The sequence below is a fragment of the Anthonomus grandis genome, chromosome 10, assembly GCF_022605725.1.
Source record: "Anthonomus grandis grandis chromosome 10, icAntGran1.3, whole genome shotgun sequence".
Taxonomy (NCBI): domain Eukaryota; kingdom Metazoa; phylum Arthropoda; class Insecta; order Coleoptera; family Curculionidae; genus Anthonomus; species Anthonomus grandis.
In genome coordinates this window covers 6517787-6544857 of record NC_065555.1, presented here as the reverse complement: position 1 = coordinate 6544857, position 27071 = coordinate 6517787, and the positions used below count along the sequence as shown (strand labels likewise).

The following is a 27071-nucleotide window of genomic DNA, read 5'->3' as shown; positions in this document are numbered from 1 at the left end:
AGAGTTCAAGAATGAAAATCCAATTAGAGCAAGGAGCAAGAACCCAAAAGAATATTGAAGAAATTAGACCTAGAGGATTAATAAAATAATCCTAACCTCATCGGATTTGAAAATTAGTTTTGTCATCCAAGGATTCATGATTTATTACCAAGATTTAAAGTTTAAAAATTTATTAGAAAATATATCTTAAGGAGATTTTAAAATCGGTCTTCACGAACCTAAAACCTAGTGATTGAGTATATGAAAGAGTATTTTCTAAATTGATATTTGCTTAAATAATGACGTTTCTTAACTCAAGTTTTGCTCATTAAATAAAGCCTTATTACTTAAAAGAGAAACATTTTTTCTAATAATTTATTATTATCTTAATAATTTGCACATGATTTAACCCTTGTTGGTACCCTTGGGGTCTTTGACTTGACCCTTCGGCTTCTTTTGTTTTTCTTTTAGGGCGGCCACATCCCTCGCCTTTTTCTTTTCTAGCGGCAGTTCATCTGAAAATCGTTTTTCGTTTAAAATTCGATTTTCCTGGAAAATGGGAAAAAGTCCCACTGAGAGAGACGGAAAGGTCTTACCTTTGGTTTTTGTCGTTTTCTGCTTCTTGAGGTTCTTTTCTCTGGCTAACTCTCGTTGATTACCGCGGGTCATAATCCAGAAAAACAGCGCGAAAGAGGCAAATACTTTGACTTCAAATTTAGGCTTTTTTTTAATTAGTTTGACAGCTCTTGTCATTTATTAGACAACTGTATTTACCTGTTCAATTATTCAAGGAGGTCAAAGAAAATAATTTAAAAATTTGAATATTTTAAAGATACATTGGCAATATCGTATATTAGCTCCACTATAATTTCCAGAATATTCTTAATAGTAATATTAAAGTAACTTAATAGTTACTTTTAATAGTTCTTTTCTAAGTAGGGCTTTAAAGGCAAACACGGGCTCACTTGCTTCACTCTAAGACAATTTTTTAAAGTATTCATGGATGTTTTGTCCTGGCTATTAAATCCTTGGATTTTTATACTTGAATCCTGAATCTTTGAAATATTGTACTCCAATACTAAGTTTTATGTATTCTTGGATATTAAGTCTTTGCTCTTGAATCTTTAGAGTTTTATTCTTGGTTCTTATATTCCTAAATTATTGTACTATAGGTATTCAAGAATGTTCAGTCCAGACTCTGGGATACCTGGATTTTTAGTAGTGGCGTATGAATCTTCAAACTATTGCAATCCAAGACTATTTTTTCAAATATTCTTGGACTTTTAGTCTTGATTCTGAAATCCGTAAATTATTGGAGGTTTGAAACCAACATTCAAATCCTTTTAAAATCTACTTTCTCAAGCATTTTTGAATTTTTAATTTTCGCATTTGAATCCTTGGATTATGGAAGATTTGGACCGTAATTGAATCTCAATAGCATTTTTGGGTTTTTAGTCTTGATTCTTGAACTTTTGGAGTTTTAGTCTTGAATCATAAGTTCTTTGATGTACACTTTTGAATTTCGTGTGGTTCATTTCTTAATTGCGATTTTTTAGTTTGGGGTTTTGACTTCTTGTATTTTAAGACTATTTATTTAAATATCTGAATAGGCATTTTTCGATTTAAACCTAAATCTTGAATTTCTAGGCGTGATTGTTAAATTCTTGGATTTCTCGATACTAAGACTAAATTTTTGATGCATTTTAGGGTTTTAGTCCTGGCCCATGAATCCTTAAATGCCAATGCATATTTTTTATTTTCCTTGAGTATTTTTTACTTTAATTTTGAATTTTTAGTCTTTAATTCTTTTATTATTTCAGCACTCCATGACTAATTTATTTAGTACTCTTGGATTTGTAGTCATGGCCTGGATTCTTGGACGTAAATAATTTTTTGATACGTCTGTGTAGTTGACACTATTGGCAGTCACTTTCGGGTACTCCCAAGCAGTTCAAATTATCAATTTCTTCCAAGATATTGCCTGGAAGAAGTTTCAAATGCGTGAAATGGTCACTTGAGTTTTAAGTAGTTACAGCAACTTTTCCAGGCATTTGAGACAATTTTGAAGTAATAGAAGTAATTTTTTGATACGTCCAGGCTTCAAACAGTTGTCACTCTTTGAAGTAATTTTCTGGCATTTCCAGGCACTTGCATGAATCAATCTTCAACTGCCTGGAATAGTCAATTCAACTCCACTTTTTTATTCGATTTTAATATCGAGTTTAATGTATGAATGATGACCATAATATTAAAAAAAAGTAAATTCAGGATGGTGTCCATAACTTACTTGTCTCTATAAGCCACGCCTAAATTTAATAAAAATTGACAAAGAAATAGTGGGGGGGAGAGCTGGTTTGACAGTAGTCTAACTTAACAATTTTTTAAATTATTTGTGACGTCACTTATTAGGCATTTACACATAATTTGACATTTCTGACTGTCAAATGAACTTTTAAATTATGTATTTAATTAAATAACTTACTGGGTCTTTTCCCGGTACTTTGACTACCATAATATCCAGGATCTACCGAATATCCAGCGTCCATACTATCGATGCTCTGGTTGTAATACGAACTCTCGCAGCTTTGCCAGATTTCCTGGCTGCAAAAGAAAAAGAGTCATTAATGCATAATTTTAATGGATACGACCGGCATTTTCTTATTAAGTTATAATTTTTGAGTGCCACTGAAGCAGAAGTGCTTATAAAGCCACTGTAACCTAAAAGAGTTTTAATAGGTGAAAATGGTGCATAATTTTATTAGGCATGACGCTCATTTTCATAAAATTCCTTGGGCTAAAAGTGAAAATTACCAAAAGAAAATGGTGCTCACTAGTGCCTTACCTTTCCTCACTAGTCCCTTGGTAGTTATACCGCCGGCTTTAATTAGAATTTTTCCATATTAAAAATGTTTTCTTTTACCATTAAAATCAATTTTGTGTTTTCCAGGACCCACTTAAGCTAACGACATTTTAACCGGGAAGATTTGGGACTTATCGGGATTAAGCTCCGAGGAACTTAGACGAACGGGGGGAGGGAGGGAGGGCAAACAGAAAATCGAAACTAGAAGGGGAAAATCCAGTTTTCGCATTTAATTTAAATGGATTTGGGATTGAACGGTTCTCGGGTTACGTATGCCTTTTTACGTGTGGTTAAGTGTATCCCGAAAGGAAATTTGGGTTTTCCTTACCTTAATATATCGGTTTTCCCTCTCGGTCTGCTGTTGTAAAACAACGGATCCGAATCGATATTGTTTTCGGGATACTGAATTCGGGAGTTATCGGTGGTGAAATTTCCGCCACCGGTGTAACAGTTGTTGTAGTCGTCGATATCGTTGGGGGAATACCTCTGCGGAAATAGTTCGATTTTTTTATTAGTGTTTACTATTCGTTGCTCTTTTTCTAGTTCATTTTATCGTAAAATTGTTTAATTAAGGTATGGCATGTGACCCCTCAGAGTTAATAAAATTTCATAGAGAATGCAAAAATATAATAATATATAGAGGTATATAATATGTCGTATTTAAAATAATGCGTGTATTTTTGAAATTTTTAATTATGTAATTATATATTAAAATACTCGAAAAATATTTTATCAAAGTATGGCATGTGACCCTTTAAGTCTTATGGAGTTTCATGTAGAATTTAAAAAAGTTGTAAAATATAGAGTGTTCTAATTAAAATAATGAAATTATCATGTACTTTCGGTAAAATCGCTTTTTCCAAATGTGCCATGACTAATAAATTGAATTTTTCCAGGATATATAAATGAGAATTCACATTTCTCTTTTATTTTTATATAATTGTTTCAATTTATTAATAGTAATCATCTGGAAATAGTGTTCTTCAAGTTAATTTGGTCCAATTATAGAAGAAAAATATTACTTTATTCCCATTATCCTCCTAGTTGTAAACTGGGACAAGGATATATAAATGAGAATTCAACTTTTCCTCTTATTTCTATATCCTGTTTTCATTTTATTGATAGTGTCTGGATCATCTGGAAATAGTGTTTTTTGGGCTTAGTTTATCTAATTATAGAAGTAAATTATCACTTTATTCCCATCCTCCTCTAATTTGTTAACTGGGACAAGGATACATAAATGAGAATTCAACTTTTCTTTTTATTTCTATATCATGGTTTCATTTTATTAATAGTATCTCGATCGTCTGGAAATAGGGTTTTTTAAGTATGCCTCTATTAATAAATTCGCTTCTCCAAGTGTGCCATGACACTTATCCACTGTAAAAGTACTATAGAAGCTAGACATATGTAAAAATCTCTTAATGGTTGGTGGCTTTAATCCTCCTGGTATATTTTAGAAAAACAGTAAAAATTTAATAAACACATTATTTGGCAAAGATTTAGTTTTCTGTAATTCATTTGCTTCTTCAGATTTGGCTCACTTCTATAAAGAATATGAGTCAATTCTAGATGTCATCTTGATTTATCCTTTACAATCAAAAGCAACATACAACCCTCCTTTTGAACTAGTACTGTCTTGTAGTAAGCCTATAACTTCGCCTGTGGCTTTTTATTACCTTTTTAAAGATCCCGATTTTACTGCGATTAATGATTAATATCTCCTAAACTAAAATTGGGAAACAATAATGTCTAATGCTGATTTTAATTTCAATGTTGCCAACTTTTTCCAATGATCCTAGCATAATGCTTTTTTGGTGACACTAACATCAAATAAAGATCAATAAAATTGAAAATATTAAGCACAGATTAGCTTAGGAGCTTTCTAATGATCAGATCATGTCATTTATTACTAAATCTCCCTCAATCTATTTATAGGCAACTTAATTTTGTTTAAAATTACAATTCTTTTACTTGTTTTTTAAATGCTTCTATTGACACATTTTATACACGTAAACTATGCCTAATATGAAGCTTAAAATACCAAAAAAACTCACTTTAGAAAACTGATGCCTGCGATGCCCGCCGGGGCTCAAATGGTGTTGATGTACGACCGCGGTCGGTGGGGCGGCGACTAAATACTGGCCGCCCCCACTGTCATCGCGCTCGTACGAGTTCTCTCGACTCGCCTCCAGGGAACGTTGCGGGGTGTTCATTTGATGGGCGGCCGATCTGAATTGAGACGCGGACGAGTTCGGATGTTGCCCGACTGGATAATTCAGGTCGGACGTGTAGTCGCTGTCCTCCGAGTATCCCGCTGAAATGTCATTGTCAAACTGATTACTATTGGCTGAAAAGAAAAAAAAACAGAGAATAGTGGGGGGGTGGTGGGGGGTGGTGTTCGGGAGAGAAAGAGATAGAGAGAAAGAGATAGCCCAAGCAGCACACAGTTTATTATTAAAAAAAAAAAATGATTGATGAGTCGAGGGAAATACTTCAAAAAAAGCTCAATTAAACATCTTTGAAAAATTGTGCTTTCTTTGGTATTCTTGCTTTCTAGAAAACTATTGGCTGTAATAAAATTTGTTTGTAATATCAACTCGCTTCAGACATATTAGAAAAATAATTTTTATCGTCAATATTTCTCAAGAAAATTAGGAAAAAACTCTACACAGTGTCTCCTAATTTTCTCAAAAACTATAAAGAAAATTAAAATTTTTGTTACACCGTTGAACGTGTATTTAACAATGCTCTAAATCATTTAAAATAATATTTACTCATAAGTTTCAAATTAAAGGAGTTATGGAAGGTTTATGAATAATAAAAAAAATTATAAAAAATTCGAAATTTCTTTTTTTTTGTTTTTTGCTAAATTAAAGAGTAAAATAAAATGTTTCAAAAAAGCTCAATGAATTTTTTTTTAAAATGTTCCAAACAAAAGGTATGAGCAAATTTCCAAAAATTTCGTCACCAAAGAAATTCATGGGACAATTTTAATTTTTTTTGGTTTTTTTTTTTTCTGGAAAACTATTAATTAATAAATAAAACTAACATTTTAAGAGTTATTTGAAATCTTAATCAGATGCGTTAAAAAATAATAATTTTTATCTCTAATAGTTTTTCAAAAAATTGAGAAAAACCACTTAACCATTATTCCCAATTTTCTTAAAAAGTAAAAAAAAAATAAAAATCTTCTTACAATATTCAATTTCCAATTAAAAATGCTACAAATTATTTAAAACAATATTTACTCGTAAACACCGAAATAAAGGAGTTATGTATTTTTGAAAAATAGGAAATTTTTTGATACAAAATTAAAAATTTTTTTTTTCAAGAAACTCAAGTTTTTTTTACCGAAATAATAAATCAAACAAAATGCTTTAAAAAAGCTTAATAAAGCATTTTTGAACAATGTCCCAAAAAAAAGTTATATGCAAATTTTCCAAAAATTTCTTCCTCAAAAAAATCTAAAGGGAAAATTTTAATTTTTTTGGTTTTTTATTTCTTTTGTAAAACTATTAACTGTAGAAGAAAATTATTTTAATAAAATTTATTTCGAATCTTAATGTGCATTAGATGCATTAAAAAAAATTGTTTTAATCTTTAATAGCTTTCGAGAAAATTGAGAATAGATTCTAAACAGTTTTTCCTAATTTTCTCAAAAACTATAGAGAAAATAATAATAATAATAATAATAATAATAATAATCTTTATTAAGCAAATTGCTACATATAAAATACAACGAGGTTAAAACGACAAAAATTAAATATAAAAAACAAAACATGGGCCTTATAATACAATTTTAAAATATGTACTCTTAATAATCGTTTAAAACTATTTATATTATTACAGATTTTTAAGTATTAGGCAATTTATTAAATTCGAGCAAACCTTTATACATCACGAAATAGCACTAACTTATCACAAACATATAATTAGGCAAAAGGCCTTTCTTCAACTTAAATATAAATATATTAACATTAAACATAATTCGTTGATGGACGGTCAACATATTTAAGATATTTAACATTATTTTAATAGGAGTATAGCGGTTACATCTCAATATTGTTTTCATTGCCCTATTTTAAATTTTTTCCAATTGAGAGATTTTATATTGCGGTAAATTATATAAAAGAGTTGAACAAAATTGTAAATACGGAAGAGCTATAGCATTAAATAACGTTATTTTTGTATTCATTGATAAGTTTTGTCCCACCCTATTAATGAACCCTACCTTTTTAGCAAACTTTCTCATGATATCATCCGCATGAGCCTTAAAAGTTAAGTTCGAGTCTAAAATTACTCCGAGATATTTAATTTGATCCTCGTAAACTAATTTCTGTCCATCCACACAAACACTTACACTTTCAATGTCAATAGAAGATGTCTTCGACCGTCTACCAAATATACAAAATTTTGATTTTGTGGTATTTAAGCTTAACTTATTGTTACAAAGCCAGTCAAACAAATTGCCAAGTTCTATACAAATAAAAACAATAATGGACCCAGAACAGTACCTTGGGGCACACCGACATCGATATTTACAGTTTCAGACATAGTATTATTAAACTTCACACGTTGTAACCCATTACACAAATAAGACTTTAACCACTTTAAAACATTCAGCTTAATTCCTATGTGCTCTAACTTACCCAACAATATATCTCTATCAACAGGTTCAAACGCCCTTTTAAAATCCAACACACAATAATCTGAGTCAATTGCCTTTAAAAAATGATCACCGATATTCAGAAGTACAGATTCACATGAATGACATTCACGAAAGCCACACTGGTTAGGAAGTATAATTTGGTTGTTATCACAGAACTGCAGTAATTGCTCTTTTACACATACTTCTAAGACTTTTTCATATATAGGAACAGGATTGATAGGACGAAACTCTTTAGACAACTTGGTATTTGACACCTTTGGGACAGGAATAACTGTTGATATCTTCCAGGACTCCGGGAAGCGTATTCACCGACCATCTAGTGTTAAGACCGTAATGAGGATTCGTCGACGCTGATTGGTCAAATTTAATTTGAGATGACGTATTAGACGTATGTCGATACTTAAAACTCTTAAACTCGAACTCGTGTTTCGTTTTTCGTTTGTTCGGCGTTGTAGGGTGTTGTTGTTGTTTTCAAAATCTCAAAATGTATGATTTAACAAATGTAATTACGAAACTAAACGAGACGTTTTGTGTTGTGCTAGAGAAGTCCGAAAAAGAATGTGCTACTTTGCGGTACGATGTGAAGAATGGACACTGTTTGCAAGAAAAGGAAAATTGACTCGAAATAACAACACAAATAACTTCTCCAAGACAATAGTACGAATAATCAAAGATGTGGTTTTGGGACGCACAAAAGTTTTTAATGTAGTTGCACTTGTAGATTTTCTGGTAGTAGTATTTGCAGAATACTTACACAAAAGAATATTAAGCCATGCTTATAATCGAAAAAACAAATCTGTTGTAAATTTTCATAATCTTTTAAAAAAAATAGAAGGTGTTGCTGCTGAATGCGTAGAAAAAATTGATAATTATTTGTACAAAGTGCCAAGTGCGAAAGATTTAAATTGTAGTTATATAGTAAAAATAGGTATTTGTGAATGTCATTTTGGTGCACAAGGTCGTTTTTGTAAACATCAAGCTTTTATGTATAATTGTTTCCAATATAGTTTGCCGAATTTGCCTTTAGTGTCTGCTAGTAAAAGATACAATTTAGGACAATTAGCATTGGGAGAAAAATTTCCAGAACTTTCATTCTTTTTAGGTTTAAGCGAGGACATCCCTAATAACAGCGATGGCTCTTCCATCTCATCTAGTAACTGCAATCGAATAAGAGAAAAAATGGCAGAACCGAGTGAAATTTCATCTGAATATTATGAACAAATTTGTAGTGAGGTTGTAAAATTCAGACCATTTCTACAGAACTTGCCATTGAATTTGAAAAAGAAGTTAAACCTTTGTATAGCAAAAATACACACTCAAGAACAGTTTAACAGTTTTGTTGCTACTGCGGTAGCTCAGGTGTCTCGGAATTTCAAAGGTGGTGCAACTATTCGCGTTCAACCAACTTCTATTGCACGATGAAGAAATGGAGTCACCAAGGGCTCAAATAGCTGCTGGACGCCCTCCAATAAAATTTAAGTATGACAGAGTTAAAAAAAGGCCAAGAAATTTACATAAAAATATTATGGCAAATTTACCCAGTGCCAAATCTCATGGTAGGTAACCAATCAATAAATTGGTAGATGCTAACCTTTTTGTGTATTAATATTATCTAATTTTTCTAATATGAAAATAAGATTGTTAATCAAACCCAATGTTACGTTCTGTATTGTTATGTATCTTTGCAATGTGCCAGAGCTATCTACCTTATTTTATATTTTATTTTCAATGTATGAAATAAAGAAGTTCGATAATATAACAAGTCTATTTTATTTATTCTTTTTATACAGTTTCTTACAAGTTTAACAAAATAAATTATTTATTTACTGACAGAAGAATCTTTCACTCGCTTTACAACGTAACATTCTTGATCATTGTCAAACTCAAAATTTCATTCTTCATAATAAGTTGTTAAAAAACCACAATCAATCAAACATATTTTTTATAAAATTTCACAATATCTACTTTACATCAAAAATACGGATCACGAGCAGAAAAAAGTAGTACCTAGTGTTACAGTTTTTTTTTATGAATGATTAAATTTATCTAGTTATAGTTGAAATTAATTGAGTAATGCAATCTTATGCCCACAAAATCATAAAGATTAAGAGAAATAATTATTTAAATGTACAACCCCTAAAATAAAACTCAGACTATTCAATGTGTAAATGTTTATTAATTATAATAAGAAAAAAATAAAAGAAACAAAATGTGATTCACCCTAAAACTCAAAATATAACTAAACAGAACACTTCTCGTCACATTAACACAGATACACATACAAATAGTTAATCATGTAATGGGCACAAACACTTTATACGGCACTAAATTGTTTTTTTTATAGTTTTATTGTTTTTTTAATTGAAATTTATCACGAAAATTAGTCCAAAATAATTAAAATTCAACTATAAAAAACTTAAATTAGATGATCACTCCAAAATTCATTCGAATGAGAACAGCAAACAGCTGTTATACCTACCTAGTCGATACTCAAATATTGACCAATCAGCGTCGATGAATCCTTATTACGGTCTTAACACTAGATGGTCGGTGAATACGCCTCCGGGAAGACGCCATTTGAAAGTGAGGTGTTTACGATGTCCAACAGCCTTTTTTCCAGCAACATGAAAGACATCAAAAAGAATCTGTTTGGAGATGCCATCTTCACCCCCGCCTACATTTTTTAGATTATTAACGACTTGTCTCAATTTAGCCATTAATATTGGCTCAATATTCAGGAGAATATTAGTTGAGGTTGGATTTCTTGGGGCATTGCTAACTATATTTTGTTGCGGTATATTTTAAATAATCTCACTGATACTATCTATAAAAAAATGATTAAATTGATGTGCCATGTCAGTCTCAATCTTTGTTCTAAAGAGAATTTCACTCTGTATTGCTTCAGTTTTACCCGGCAGAAGGGTCTTCAGATTTTTCCATAGCTCCCTTGGATTTTTTTGATTTTCATCTATAGTTGCAGCAGAATAATTGTCTTTCTCATTTCTAATTTTACTCACGATAGCATTTCGTCTTGATTTATACTTTGGCCCATAGGTCCTCACTTTTATGTAAAATGGCTCTCTTATACAGACTATCCCTCTCACGCATTAGATTTTTAATTTCCGAGTTAGTCCACTTCTTATCTTGATATATTTGTTCTGTGACAGCTGGGATCATGGGACACATTTCGTTGAGGCTTGATGTAATAGAGAAGATGAAGGCTTCTGCTTGTAAATTAACATCTGAAATGCTGGTGTTCCAAGGTGTACTAATAATATCATGTTGCAATTGATCTGAGTTATAATGTTTAGTAGATCTTTTCAAAGTAGTTATATTCGGAGTCACTATATTTTGATGATCAACATTATTCAAGATAATGGAATGGTCACTGATTTTCGGTGTTAAATGAACTTCAAGAGGTAAATTTTTATCATTAGTTACTACATAATCAATAAGCGTCTGGCTCGTAGGTACTATTCTTATAGGCGATTTTACAAATTGTGTAAATCCACTAGAAAATTTTACATCCTTTTTTTTTATTTTGTCAGCATAAAATGAGTTTTTAAGTAAATTCAGATTAAAATCTCCCAAAATAATAATAGTGCCATTAAAATCGCTTACCTCGTCTAGGTAGTTTTCAATAAACTCAATAAAGGCAGCATCCTGTCTTTGTGGAGCATGGTACAATACAGAACACAAAACCTTTACACCAGACAAGGACAGTTCCAAGGACAACAACCAAATAAAATTTTCAACACATTGAACATTTTTTAACTTGTATCGAAGATCATTTCTTACTAAAGCAATTACTCCTCCAGTTCTATTATTGTTTGTCGCACACTTTTCTAGTTTGTACCCCTCAACATTAAGTTCACAGGGTTCAATATCCTCTGATAGGTTACCAGTCTTTTAATAAAACAATTATTTCATCCTTATTGTTCAAGAAGCCTTGAGAGTTTAAATAGACAATGCTTGAGTTGTAGACAATATTTGAATCTAATTGCTATTTAGTATACTTATTTCGCTGGAGGCCCTCAATTCTTTTGTACGAATCACATTTATTGATTGGTCAAGCCCAAAACTATTTAATACTACAAATCTCCAAAGGGCTTCAAATTTGCACCATATTCCCCTAGTCCTTGGACGCCAGACATAACAACGGCGATCGAAGCGCACCTGTGTTGTAATGTGACATTTTACGCGGGTGGCGTCTTGTGTGTGACCTAGTTAGTATTAATTCACTCTCGGTCTTCAATAGTCAGAGACGTCGGTCTAATTTAGCCGGCCGTGCAAGACATTCGCACACTCGTAGTAATTCATAACTCGGTAAAGACTCCAAGCCATTCCGGGGTGCTTTAGATTATCGGGTTAATTTGACATTTTACATTTAATCATTTTATTACACCTTTGTCGTTTAAGTAACTGTAAGAAATAGTTAGTTCGGGTTGTAATAAATGTGAGCTATCGAAATTTATACCAGCAGTCATTCTTTTCCGTCTCCTTATATGGGTGGAAAGTCACTAATCCCCACCATATTTTATGGTCCTTCGAGCCGGATGGTAGTTTTATGGTCCTTCGTCGTCATTTTTGTACGTGAAAAAGCCATTATTTCACGGAAACCGGGAAAACACTGACTTTTCTGGGACATTTATAGACAGTGTCGTGATTGCAGTGTTGCCAGGACAAGCCATTCATCCTCGCGCCGCGACATTTAAGACATTAAAGACATTGTGTTTGTGCTGGAACAAAGTGCCATTTTTAGTGCCAGCATGACAAAACTGTAAGTCTGTTCCATTTATTTACGTACTAAGTGAATCTGTGCCTCCTCCCGTCGTTCATTCCTTAGTCTATCTCTATCCTACAGCTTACAAGTTTTATTAGCTTTATTAAGCCAATACAAGCATTAGTCAGTCATTAAGTAAAACCGATGGGCAGAAGTCATTTGTTGCATTTTAACAGTCATTTTAGCCAGTCATTTAAGGCAAAGTAATTTATTTAAGTCATTTTAAATAAAGCCATTTTTAAAACTGTCGTTTTGACATACTGTCATTAAATCTTAAAAACTATTTAATTTAGACATTTTTTATTAAATAGTCCAGTCAAAATGGCAGCTGAAGAGCAAGAATCGAGGCTTACTTGTTTAAAAAATACAAGGGAATCCTACAAAGCAAAATTAGCTAATTTTACGAAGTTCGTGGGGGATTTTAATCCTAATGTCAAGTCAATCGAGGAGTTACAGATCCGCATAGAAAAGATTGACAAAACCTATAATGATTTTGATGAGGTTTCGACTGATTTAGAGATTTTGGACACAAGTTCTACTAAAATTAAAAATCACAGAAAGGAAAGGCAGGCATTTGAATCTGAATTTTATGATTCTATGGGTAAAGCCAGAAAATTCATTTTGCAGTCATTACAGCAAACCCAAACGCAACAACCAGCTTCAAATGTCTCACCTTCACCTCAACATTTTACTGTCCAAGATCGCATTCATTTACCACCCATTAATTTACCTACTTTTGACGGGTCACGGGAAAATTGGTCGCAATTTCATGACGCTTTTAAGGCCTTAATACATGAAGACAATAAAACGCCCAATAATACCAAATTAAGGTACCTTAAGGGTTGTTTAACGGGCTCAGTAAAAGGAATTATTGAACACTATGAAACCACGGACGATAACTACCTGATTGCTTGGGATTTGCTTTGTAACAGGTTTCAAAATAACCGCATAACGGTTAACCATCATTTGAAGTCATTATTTAATTTGCCATTAATTTCGGTAGGCAAAGATCCGAATAAAATAAATTTAAGAAACCTTTTAGACGAATTGCAACGTCATATGCGTTCTCTAAAAAATCTTAAACAACCCACAGACAGTTGGGACACATTAATCATTTATTTGGTTACCACCAAGCTTGATTTTCAAACAAAAAAAGAGTGGGAACAACATGTCACGAATATTTGCCCTTCAACAGAAGAATTCCCCACTTATAGTCAATTTGTGTCATTTCTTTCTAATAAATGTCAATTATTAGAGTCCTTAGAAAATCAAGATCAGGTGCAGCCACAAAAACAAGTGCCTTACAACAGTCATTCCAATCATTTTAAAAATAAGGTAGAAAAATATGACAAGAAATTTTCTCATTTTGCTTCCAATAATAAAAAATTCGCGTGCTATTTTTGTAAAAAAGGCCATTTAATTTACAATTGCAGCGACTTTTTAAAATTGTCTCCTAAAAAACGTGAAGCAGAAATACGAAAATTAAATTTGTGCATTAACTGTTTTAAAAATGACCATACAGAAGAAAAAAATTGCCCTTCTGCTAAATGCAAATTATGCCATAAAAAACACAATACTCTTTTACATTACGACCCAGCAAGTCAATTCCAGGAATTTCAGCAAGGTCCTAGTCAAGTCTCGACCTATTGCGAATCGTCACAGATACCGCCGCAAGTGATGGCAACAGCGCATAGTGATGCTCCCGCGGAAAACTTAAACGGTTTTTCTTTCTCAGGGTCAACGACGGACCGCGGCAATACGCAAAATATCTGTCGTCAAACTTTGCTTTCTACGGCCGTTATTTTCATTGGCTCAGTAGGGGAACGCGGAGTGATTAAAGCTAGATGCATTTTAGATTCGGGTAGTATGAGCAATTTTATTACTACGGCGCTGGCAAAACGGTTAGGTGTTAGTTTAGAAAGACCACAAACATCTGTGACAGGTGTAAGTGGCTCTGCTATTAATATTCGGGGTCAGATAAGGGCTAAAATAGGGTCTACTTTAAATAATTTTCAATCCACATTGGATTTTTTGGTAGTTGATAAGATCACAGGCAATATTCCCTGTACATCATTTAATTTAATTGATTTTAAATTGCCAAAAAATGTAGTCTTAGCGGATCCTACATGTCATATTCAGGGGGGTATTGATGCTCTTTTAGGCGCAGACATTTTTTACGAGCTTTTAGGCGATAATAAAATTTATTTAAGCAGGAATGGGCCAATTTTATGTGAGACAAAACTAGGCTATGTTTTGTCAGGGTCATTAAACACAGAGAGAGACATTCGTGAAAACTATTGCAATTTTACTTCTCATGACACTTCCGATATTCAAGGTCAGTTAGAGCGTTTTTGGCATATTGAGGAGTGCCAGACGGCTCCTAAAATATTTTCTAAGGAAGAAAAGGAAGTAGAAGAGCATTTTATTCAAAATACTAGGCGCGATGTTAACGGTCAGTTCATCGTAAAGTTACCGCTTCGTGATAAGTTTACAGACCTCGGAGAATCCTATGATATGGCATTAAAACGGTTTTATTCGCTAGAGCGTAGGCTTAACAGAGAGCCAGAGTTGAAAAAACTTTATTCTGAGTTTATGTCAGAGTACATAGAAATGGGTCACATGTCATTAGTCCTTGACTCAGAAATAAGTACGCCAAATATCTGTTATTATTTGCCGCATCACGGGGTACTAAAACAATCGAGTTTAACCACGAAGTTGCGTACAGTTTTTGACGCCAGTGCGAAAAGCAGTTCAGGCTTATCCTTGAACGACGTGCTTAAGGTAGGACCCGTAGTACAGGATGATTTATTTTCTGTATTGACGCGTTTTAGGAAACATAACTACGTGGTGTCTGCTGACATAGCAAAAATGTTTAGGTGCGTGTCGGTTGATCAAGGTCAAAGAGATCTGCAGCGCATTATTTGGCGGCCTGACTCCTCAGACATTTTAAAAATTTATCGGCTTAATACCGTTACCTATGGACAGGCTTGCTCATCGTTTTTAGCCGTTAGATGCTTATACCAAGTGGGGGTTGAAAGCGAGGAAACATTCCCTTTGGCAGCGCGAGCAATAAAAAAAGACTTTTATTGTGATGATTTTTTATCTGGTAGTGATACCATTGATGGCTGCATTAGATTGCGAAGGGAGGTTTCTGACCTTTTAGAGAAAGGTTCATTTTTATTGCGTAAATGGGCATCTAATGAGCCAAGCATCCTGCATGACGCCGAGACACACGACATTTTTCAATATATCATTAATAATGAGGAATTAAAAACTTTGGGCATTTGGTGGGATACAAAGTTAGATCTTTTAGGATTTTCTTTAGACTTTGAAATCCCACAGTTCATTAAAGTTACAAAACGGGCAATTTTGAGTATCATTAGTAAGTTGTTTGACCCATTGGGACTAGCAGGCCCAGTTCTCATCCAAGCAAAGCTTATTTTGCAGGACTTATGGAAGTTAGCGCTTTCTTGGGATGAGGCTGTACCTCTAAACATTAGAGAATCATTTTTAAATTTCTGTGAAGAATTAAAGTCATTAGCTAGGGTTAAAATACCTCGACAGGCCATTTTAAAGAACAATGTGAATTTACAAGTTCACGGGTTTTGCGATAGCAGTGAGAAGTCATATGGCGCATGCATAATGCTTCGTTCAGTCGATTCTTTAGGGAATTGTAATGTTTCACTACTGTGTGCAAAGGCTCGCATTGCTCCATTAAAGACCCAAACATTGCCCAGACTTGAGCTCATGGGAGCTGTAATTTTAAGTCGTTTAATGGACAAGTCCGTTAAGGCTTTAGAAATTGAGTTGTCCGAGTCTAGCATTTTTTATTGGACAGACTCAACTATTGTGTTGTGCTGGTTGCACTCTGAGCCATCTAATTTAAAGAGTTTTGTAGCGAATAGAGTGGCAGAGGTGCAACAGCTGACAAACATTAATCAATGGCGACACGTAAGAACGCATGATAACCCTGCCGACATTATTTCTAGAGGGGCGACGCCGAATGCTCTTTTAAAAAATCGGTTGTGGTGGGACGGACCTCATTGGTTGGCTTTAGAGCCTCATTTGTGGCCTAAAGACCTACAGATTCATGAAACTAAGGTCACTGACCTGCCTGAAAAAAGAAAAGATAAAAATGTGTCACTTTTGACAGCCTATTTTGAAGATTCAGATATTTTTGTCAGATTTTCATCTTTTCCTAAACTCCAGAGAGTTTTTGCCTACATTTTGCGTTTTATTAAAAATTTAAATTTTAAAAGGCAAAATCGACTAGACGAAGTTCAAGTCGGACCACTTACAGTACAAGAATTTAAAGACGCACTTTTAAAATTGACGTTTATAGCGCAAAGTCAAATGTTTGCGTTAGACATTGAACATTTACACAGAAACGGGACAGTCAGTAAGAAAAGCAAGATTTTAAGTCTAAATCCCTATCTAGATAAATGTGGTTTATTAAGAGTAGGGGGGCGAATTAAAAATTCAGATCTAAGTCACGATCATAAACACCCCTTGCTTATTAAAAATAAACACCCATTTTCTTTACTTGTCATTCAGTATGAGCATATACGGAACTTTCACGCCGGTGCTCAAGCGACATTATATGCTGTTAGGCAAAGGTTTTGGTTAGTTAATGGGAGAAACTCCGTCCGCGCATTTATACGAAGTTGCGTAACTTGTTTCAAGGCAAATCCCACGCCTAATGTAGTCAATCAAATGGCAGATTTGCCGGAGCACAGGGTAGTACCTGCCCGCGCGTTTCTTAAAAGCGGCGTAGATTTTGCTGGACCTTTCCTTATAAAAAACAGTAAAATCAGAAATAGACAAATGATTAAGTCATATCTTTGCTTATTCATTTGTTTAGTGACTAAAGCTGTGCATTTTGAAATATGCACCGATCTTTCTAGTGAGACATTTCTCGCAGCATTAAAACGATTTGTATCGCGAAGAGGTATTTGCCAATCTTTGTTATCGGACAACGGTAGTAATTTTATAGGTGCCCGTCGCGAACTGCGTGAGATATACCAATCATTGCAAAAATTACATAAAGATGAACACATTTTAAATTTTCTCAGGGAAAATTATATAAATTGGGAATTAATCCCACCGCGAGCACCACACTTCGGTGGTATCTGGGAAAGCGCTGTAAAGTCAGCAAAATACCATTTAAAGAGAGTTGCAGGAGATGCGCACTTAACTTTTGAGCATTTTTACACGTTAGTGACTGAAATTGAAGCTATCCTAAACTCCCGTCCTATAATTCCTCTTTCCTCAGATGTTACCGATTTACAAGTCCTCACGCCTGCTCATTTCCTGATTGGAGGTGCATTAAAGACAATTCCTGATAAAGACTTTTGTGAAGTTCCCATGAATCGGTTGAGCCACTATCAAAGAATTCAGAAGATGTACCAACAATTCTGGCGGCGTTGGAAAAACGAATACTTGTCCAACCTTCAACAAAGGCCTAAATGGCAAACAGGGAGTGACAAAGCTCTGAAGGTGGGCACAATGGTCATCCTCAAGGAGGACAACACACTGCCTATGCATTGGCCTCTAGGCAGAATCACGGAGCTATTTCCTGGCAAAGACGGAGTTGTTAGGGTTGTCAATGTTAGAACCAAGACCGGCACTTTTCGAAGGCCAACCTCTAAAATTTGTGTTCTACCCTTACCCGACGAAGACAACCATCCGTAACCAGATTAAGACTGTGTCATCGAGATGTCATGGTGTTGAAAGTCTGGAGCCTTTCAAGAGGGGCGAGATATGGTCAAGCCCAAAACTATTTAATACTACAAATCTCCAAAGGGCTTCAAATTTGCACCATATTCCCCTAGTCCTTGGACGCCAGACATAACAACGGCGATCGAAGCGCACCTGTGTTGTAATGTGACATTTTACGCGGGTGGCGTCTTGTGTGTGACCTAGTTAGTATTAATTCACTCTCGGTCTTCAATAGTCAGAGACGTCGGTCTAATTTAGCCGGCCGTGCAAGACATTCGCACACTCGTAGTAATTCATAACTCGGTAAAGACTCCAAGCCATTCCGGGGTGCTTTAGATTATCGGGTTAATTTGACATTTTACATTTAATCATTTTATTACACCTTTGTCGTTTAAGTAACTGTAAGAAATAGTTAGTTCGGGTTGTAATAAATGTGAGCTATCGAAATTTATACCAGCAGTCATTCTTTTCCGTCTCCTTATATGGGTGGAAAGTCACTAATCCCCACCATTGATCTCCCACACAGTATGACAAACATCTAAGTTAAGACCGTACTTTTGATTTGACGCTGCACAATTTACACATTTAGGTACATCCACATTACATTCTTTGTCATCATGTTCGCCAGTACATTTACCGCACACCTTACTTCCTTCACAATCATTGGCAATATGTCCATAACGACAACATTTAAAGCAACGACGAATATTGTAATCATTAAATACCCAGCATCTGTTCCAACCAATGTTTATTTTTTCTTTTTCAATAAAGTAACTATAAATGTTTGAATCAACTTCAATAACTAAATTGAATATTTTCTTAATAATCTTTGTTTTCCTGATTACATTAATTTTAGTTTCTGAATTCCTCTGTATGTTGTTTTGCCTCTCAATTTTGCCCACAATTTCCCCATCAGTCATCAGGGAATGTTCACACTCATTAATTCCGATTACCTTTAATCTTCTTTCCAATGATTTAGGAACATCTACTACGTACTTATCCCCCATTTTTGTTTGAATTTGAGTTTGTATAACTTTTAGATCCTTCTCGTTACCACACCTCATAACAATTCCTCCCCTTTTTGTAGGCCCACCCAGTGATAAGCCAGCGCCAATATCAGTTTTTTCTCCGCATCTTTTTGTTTCACCACCAAAATGTTATTGTCATTTTGTACTGCTCTCGCATAGGAAATTGACATATAGCAGCTGCTGCAGCTGGTGTAACTTTAATTCCCTTAAGGCTAGCGACTTCTTTCTTTAAACTTCGATTTTCGTGTAGCAACATATCGACCTTATCTCCCAGTTCCTTCGTCTTCGCCACCAGAAACTGTAAGGTGTTACTGATTTCAGCAACACAGTCCTGGTCAATGAAATCATCGACCCTGCTACGCTTGCTGGTTCTCGGTACATCAACTATTGATCCCTCGCACCCATCGCACTTCCAGGTTGACTTCCTCATGTGGAAGCCCCGCATATTTATATTTCTACACTTTCCATGAAGATACTGTTTGCATGCTGTGCACTGAATTATTGCTGTACATTTAAAACAACTATCAGGATCTCCATCAAACACATTTGTACTATTACTTGCCATTATATACACAAAAACACATCAGAGTTTTGAAAATTAAAATTATGCTAGTCCAGTCCTGGCAGTTTACACGTTCACCGAACTAAATTTTATTCGGGTTTCAATAAATACCAAATATGCGCTGCCTTATCGCACATTAACAATTTGATTCTATTCACTTGGATAACAATAGACCGATTTTAGTTCACTACTTTAACTATCAATTTTGTAACTTTTACTACTAATAATTTTCAAACGGATTTTTTAGTAAAAGAATCAAATACTAGACACTTTTGGGCACAACCTGATACCAGACACATATATCTTTAAAACTTTTTTCCGACTTTAAATAATAAAAATATAAGAGCTCATACGAAACGCGTCTAGTTTATAAGATACAAAAGAGACTTTTTTTCTTCCTCAAAAAAATCCAAGGGGAAAATTTAATTTTTTGCTTTTTATTTATTTTTTTTCGTAAAACTATTAGCTCTAGAAAAATACTATTTTAATAAAAGTTATTTGAAATTTTAATGCGCACCAAATGCATTAGAAAAAATATTTGTATCTTTAATAGCTTTCGAGAAAATTGAGAATAACTTCTTAACAGTTTTTCCCAATTTTCTCAAAAACTATATAGAAAATAAAAAAAATTATTACACTACTGAATTCCCCATTAAAATTGCTAGAAATGATTTAGAGTAATATTTACTCGTTAATATCAAAACAGAGGAGTTATGGAAGATTTCTTAAGAATAGGAAATTTGAATAAAATTTAAAAAATTATTTTTTTTTGTCTAAATGATAAGTCAAATAAAATGGATTAAAAAAGCTCAATAAAATTTATTTGGCAGATATTAATGAAAAAAAAGTTATGTGCAAATTTTCCGGAAATTTCTTCCACAAAGAAATACAAAAATTCCATGGGAAAACTTTAATTTTATTGGTTTTTATTTTTTTCCTGGAGTACTATTAGTTTAATAAAAAATTCTTATAATAAAAGTTGTTTAGAATCTTTATTCATATCAGATGCATTAAAAAAATAGTTTTTATCTGTAATAGTTTTCCACAAAATTGAAAAAAAACTTTTAATCATTTTTCTTAATTTACTCAAAAACTATAGAGAAAATTAAAAATTTTATTACACTATTGAACTCACAATTAAAAATAATATAAATCGTCTAAAATAATATTTACCTCTAAATATCGATATAGAGCACTTATAAAAGATTTTTAAAAAATAAGAAATTTTCTGATAAATTTGAAACATAATAATTTTTTTGGTTTTTATTTTTTTTCTGGCGAACTATTGGCTAGAGAAGAAAACTGTTATTATAAAAGTTGTTTGAAATGCCAATATGCATCAGACGCTTTAAACAAAATAATTTTTATCTTAAAATTGGGAAAAACCTCTAAATAGTTTTTCCTAATTTCCTCAAAAACTATAAAAAAATCACAAATTGGAATACACTATCAGATCTCCAATTAGAAATGCTATAAATCATTTAGAATAACATTTGCTCGTAAATCTCCAAATAAATGAGCTATCAAAGATTTTTGAAATTTTTGTATAAAAAAATAAAAAATAAATGCGCATCAGATGCATTAGAAAAAATATTTTTGTCTTCAATAACTTTCCAGAAAATTAAGAAAAACCTTTCAAAAGTTTTTCTAGTTCTCTCAAAAACTATATAGAATATTATAAATGTTACTTTACTATTAGGTTTATAATAAAAAATGCTACAAATCATCTAGAATAACATTTCCATGTAAACGTCAATATAAAGAAGTTATGAAAAATTATTTGAATTTTTTTAACCTCAACTCTTGTGCTGCTTGGAAAGCGCAAAAAAAAGTGGTCGAGAAGTGAGTTTCAAGTGATATGGAGCGAGATGTATTTTTTCTATTTAATTGGACAAACACCATTTCCAGAAAGTCCAGATAATAATTTCTTAAATTGATTTTTAGCCATACTTATTAATTTCGTCAACAAAACTCCGATAAATTCACTTCTCGACCTGTAAACATAATTAGAGTAAAAAAAAATAAAAGTGCAAGTGACAAAATCATATAATAAAAACAACGCACTACCATATTTTCTTAATGAAATATAATAAAATTCAATTCTCCTTTGGTATATATGCGGCCAAATGGAGCGTGTAGTATGCAAATTAGGGCCAATTTAAATTACTAAGCAGGCATTTTAATGGCAAATTTATTAACGTAAAACGATATGGAAATGAGCGAAAAAAAATCAGTATGGAAATGAGGGAGAAAGCGTTAAAAAAAAAAATCCTAACTTACACCTCCCTATGAAATTATAATGTCTATTGGCCTGGTCGGTTCTGGCTTCCATATCGATCCACTTGTTTAAAGTTTCCAGTTTTCTTTGCAAGTCGGACGCATCCATACTTTCAGGATCTGGAAAAATAGCATAATTTAAATGAACACGAGTGTCACTTTGTTCAATTCCATTTTGACCCCATTTATACCCCAAAAAAAAAACACGAATACCTAGTTATGATTTATGGTCCCATTTAAACCACCCTCATTATTAGTTAGGTTGTTTTGCCCAAAAATTAATTACTAAAAGCCTTTGGGTCTAAAGGTTCGCTATAATTAATAAGGTTTTTGTGCCCTTTGGATGTGACCTTTGTAAGGGTCTTTGCCTGATTGAAGAGCTAGAGCCGAATTGATTTTGTTTTTAATGGGTTTAGGAAAAGCGAGCACACGAAAAAATTCCCAGTTAAAGTCACATTTCTCCAAAGATCCTGGATCCTAATAAATCCAGGGGATTAGAGGCTTAACTTCGAGGACCACTTAGGGCTAAAACAAACCCTTTATAAAATAAATAAAAAATATAAATTATTTTAGTGTCTGTCTGGGTACTAAATCACGAATTCGCAATTTAGGTTTTTTTTTTAAAGATATTTTGCTTATGGAGCGTCTGACCCTAAAGGCGGATTATTATTAGGGTAACAGACTGGAACAAATATGAAAATAAAAAAACTGCCTTTTTAGGGCTATATATCAAGTACAGGGTTGAAATGTGAACTATATGGTTGTTTTTGGTGAATCAATATTGAAATACCAGGCAGATTTTTTGGGATTTTCGAAAAATCTAATGAGTTTTTAATATCTGAGGAACTCTAAGAGGTACGACCTTGCAAATAGTCTCGTTGGAATCAGACGAATAGGGGTATGAAAAAACCATTGGAATTTCAAAAGTAGATCCCATAGATTTTTTATAATCGATTGTCAAAATTTGGGAGATTCTCAATTTCCTAAGCATCTTCCTAGATACTTCGGCATAAAAAGTCATATAATTAAAAAAAGTGTTGCTGAAAAAGCTTTAATTGCTTAAAGAATATCCCCTTAAATATTCTGCTTTTTATTTTATTAAAATATTCCTATTAGCTTCTTAGATATGGGGGTATAAAGTATGTGGTGTCCTTAAAAAGCCTTCTTAAAGCGTTCCAATATTATACTTCTAAAATATTCTTAAAAACCCTTGACTACTTAATAAATTTTTAAGAAAATATTCCCTTAAATATCCTGTTTTTTATTCCGTAAGAATATTCCGATAAGTTTATTAGATATGGGGGTTTTAAGAGCATGGTGTATGTGATCGACTTTTTTACACTGTTCCAATTAAAAAGTAAAATATCTCCAGAAATATTGATTAAAAAGCTTTGAATTTTCAACATAATTTTTAAGGAATATTCTTTTAAAGAATTTGTTTTTTATTTCATAAGAATATTCCCATAACTTTATTAGATATACGGGTTTAAAGGGCGTGGTGTGTGTAATAAACCTTTTTAGACGATTCCACTTAAAATCTCAAATATTTCCAAAAATATTAGTTGAAAAACTTTGACTGCTTAATACATTTTTTAAAGAATATTCAAAAATACTCCCTTGAATATTCGACTTTTTATTTTATAAGAATATTCCCATTGGTTTATTAGATATAAGGGCTTAAAGTGCATAATAAACCTTAGACAGTTCCAATAAAAAACTCAAATATTTCTAAAAATATGGTCTGAACAACTTTGACTACCTAACATAAATTTTAAGGAATATTCTTTTAAATATTCTTCGTTTTATTTTATAAGAATATTCCCGTTAGTTTATTAAATATAAGGATTTAAAATGCGCGGTGTATGTGATAAACTTTCTTAAACAGTTCCACTTAAAAAGTCAAATATTTTCAAAAATATTGGTTAAAAAGCTTTGATTACTTAATAAATTCTTTAAAGAATATTCCTTAGAATATTCTTATTTTTATCTCATAAAAATATTCCCATTAGTTTATTAGATATAAGGGTTTTAAATGCTTGGTGTATATGATAAGCCTTCTTAGACAGTTCCACTTAAAAAGTCAAATTTTTTCAAAAATATTTGTTAAAAACATTTGATTGCTTAACGAATTATTTAAAGAATATTCCCTTGAATATTAATTTTTAAATTTCATAAGAATATTTTCATTCATTTATTAGATATAACGGTTTTAAATGCGTGGTGTGTGTAATAAACCTTCTTAGACGGTTCCACATTAAAAATCAAAAAAATTAAAAAATATTGCTTGAAATTCTTTGACTGCTTTACAATTTTTTTTAAAGAATATTCCTTAGAATATTTTATTTTTTATTTCATAAAAACAGAGTATAAAGTGCGTGGTACGTTTGATAAACCTTCTCAGACAGTTTCACTTAAAATGTCCAATATCAGCAAAACTATTACTTAAAAAGCTTTGACTACTTAACAAAATTTTTTTTAATATTTCTCTGAATATTCTGCTTTTTATTTTATAGGAATATTTTCATAGGTTGAATAGATATAAGGGTTTAAAATGCGTGGTGTATGTGATAAATATTTCTAAAAGTATTGTTTGAAAAACACCGACTATCCAATGTATTTTTAAAGAATATTCCCATTAATATTCTGCTCTTTATTTTATGAGAATATTCCGATAAGTCTATTAGACAGATATACAAATTTCAAGCGCGTGGTATGTGTTATAAACCTTTCAAACGGTTCCATTGAAAAAGTCAAATATTTCAAAAAATGCTACTTGAAAACCTTTGACTACCTAACATGTTTTTAAAGAATATTCTTTTGAATATTCTTATTTTTTTATATCATGAGAATATTCCTATAAGTTTATTAGATATAAATGTTTTAAAAACATGGTGGGTGTGATAAACGTTCTTAGAGAGTTCCACTTAAAACGTCACAAACTTCCAAAAATATTATCTAAAAAACTTTGACCATCCAGTATATTTTTAAAGAATATTCTTTTGAATATTCTGCTTTTTATTTCATAAGAATATTCCCATAAGTTTATTAGATATAAAAATCTAAATAACATAATGTGTGTCACAAACCTTCTTAGACAGTTCGACTTATAAAGCCACATATTTCTGAAAATATTGTTTAAAAAACTTTGACAACCCAGTATATTTTTAAAAAATATTCCTGTTTGAATATTCTGCTTTTTACTTCATAAAAATATTCCAATTAGTTTTTAAATTATTATCAAAGATTTCCATGAATATTTTAATTTTTATTTTATGAGAATATTCCCATAAGTTTTAGTAGATAGTTTATTAGAAGTTTAAAGCGCATGGTGTGTGTAAAAAACCTTCTTAGGCAGTTCCACTATTAAATGCATTTTTTTTTGAAAATATTTTTTAGAATATTCTGTTTTTTATTTCATAAGAATATTCCGATAAGTTTATTAGATATAAGAATTTGAAGTGCGTGGTGTGTATATTAAACCTTTTAGTCGATTTTATTGAAAAAGTCAATTTCCAAAAATACTGCTTAAAAAGCTTGCACTCACTACATATTACGTTTTTAAAGAATATTCCTTTGAATATTCTCATTTTTATTTCATCAGAATATTCCAATATAATAACGTGTATAATATACCTAAATAATAACTAAATAGCTAAATAATAACCTTGTATAATTAACCTTTTAGACGGTTCAATTGAAAAAGTCAAATATTTCAAAAAATACTACTTATAAAGCTTTGACTACCTAACACGTTTTTAAAGATAATTTTTTTGAATATTCCTCTTTTTATTTTATGAGAATATTCCCATAATTTTATTAGATATAAAAGTTTTACGAACGTGGTGAATGTGATAAACCTTCTTAGACAGTTTCACTTAAAACGTCACATATTTCCGAAAATATTGTCCGAAAAAATTTGACCATTTAGTATATTTTTAAAGAATATTCCTTTGAATATTCTGATTTTTATTTCATGAGAATATTCCCATAAGTTTATTAGATATAAAAGTCTAAAGAGCATGGCGTGTATCACAAACCCTCTTAGACAGTTCGACTTAAAAAGCCACATATTTCTGAAAATATTGTGTAAAAAACTGTGACTACCCAGTAGAATTTTAAAGAATATTCCTGTTTGAATATTCTGCTTTTTATTTCATAAAAATATTCCCATAAGTTTTTGAATTATTTAACTTTTACAGTGACTGACCACCTTGAAAATTCTCTTATGTGGAAAGAACCATATTTCGAAAACTTTTACTCAAAAGTCTTGAAAATTTTTTTGAGGGAATGTTCCGTTGAGTATCACGCTTTTTATTTCCCAAGAATATTCCTATTCATTTTTAAGATATTCGGCTTTGAAACGCGAAATCCCAGAACCAAATATTAATTTTCAAGTAGAATTCTTATTTTTTGCCATTTTAAATTTACCGCCATCATCTCAATGTGAAAGTGAGAGAATTGACAGACGTCAGCTTGACATATGATATATAGAAAAATAAAATAAATTTAATTGAGGAATTTTCAACCCTTGCTTGATCGATGATTTTGTTGCTTTTCACTCCATTTACCCGATTATCACTTTCCCAAGAAAAACCTCCCTAAACGTTTGACCTTTAACTTTCACATCATCGCGATTGAATCCGACGGCAATATAACATTTTACACGTGTTACGACCCCTGAAGAATAAATGAATGAATTATGGGCAAAAGTTTTCAAATGCATTTTCCATTATTCTCCCTTGTGTATATATGAGTTTATTCCTTGAGTCGTTTCTAAGCCTGTCAGAAGTTCTCTAATAAATCAGTTTAGAGTGAAAACATGCAACAACAGGGCGGACAGTTTCACTGTAAACAATAAAGAGTTTCTTGAGGGGGTGAAAGTTGAGTTTTCTCCCCTCGAGAGATAGAAAGAGAGAGGTGTAATAATGGTTTACTTACCGAAAGGCAGTTCGAAACGACAATCGACAAGCAAAGAGTGACCGGTTGCCATTTTGGTGCCCACCACTTCGCCGTCTTTCATTACCAGTTCCGCATCTAACGATAACCATTGGCCATTTCCCTCCTGAAAATTGAAAAAGGACAATAAGGTTTTGTTGTTATCGAGGAAATTCGGGTTTTTCTTACGCATCGTATTCGTTTACGCACGAAAATCGTCAATTTATTTGTCATGAATGGGGCCAAAAAAATGTATT

General features: G+C 32.4%; 2 protein-coding genes across 6 annotated transcripts in view; both read right to left on the bottom strand.

Moving 5' to 3' along the window:
* Positions 1-27071, bottom strand: part of LOC126741325 (protein unc-13 homolog B) — a 353601-nt gene that overhangs the window by 291592 nt on the left and 34938 nt on the right. For 3 of the 5 annotated variants that reach the window (XM_050447729.1, XM_050447724.1, XM_050447728.1), the window contains 6 exons: positions 26818-26941; positions 21883-21999; positions 4897-5189; positions 3168-3325; positions 2822-2857; positions 2462-2580 (listed from right to left, as the gene is read on the bottom strand). In XM_050447729.1, coding sequence (XP_050303686.1) covers positions 2462-2580; positions 2822-2857; positions 3168-3325; positions 4897-5189; positions 21883-21999; positions 26818-26941 — 847 coding nt within the window. The remainder of the gene's footprint in view (positions 1-2461; positions 2581-2821; positions 2858-3167; positions 3326-4896; positions 5190-21882; positions 22000-26817; positions 26942-27071) is intronic. The other 2 variants (XM_050447726.1, XM_050447727.1) reach the window with 2 other exon arrangements.
* LOC126741332 (putative SERF-like protein) lies at positions 154-744 on the bottom strand. Its single transcript, XM_050447734.1, has 2 exons — positions 576-744; positions 154-494 (listed from the first exon to the last, which is right to left on the bottom strand). Exons 1-2 carry the CDS (start codon positions 730-732, stop codon positions 385-387), a joined length of 267 nt encoding a protein of 88 aa, XP_050303691.1. The 5' UTR covers positions 733-744; the 3' UTR covers positions 154-384.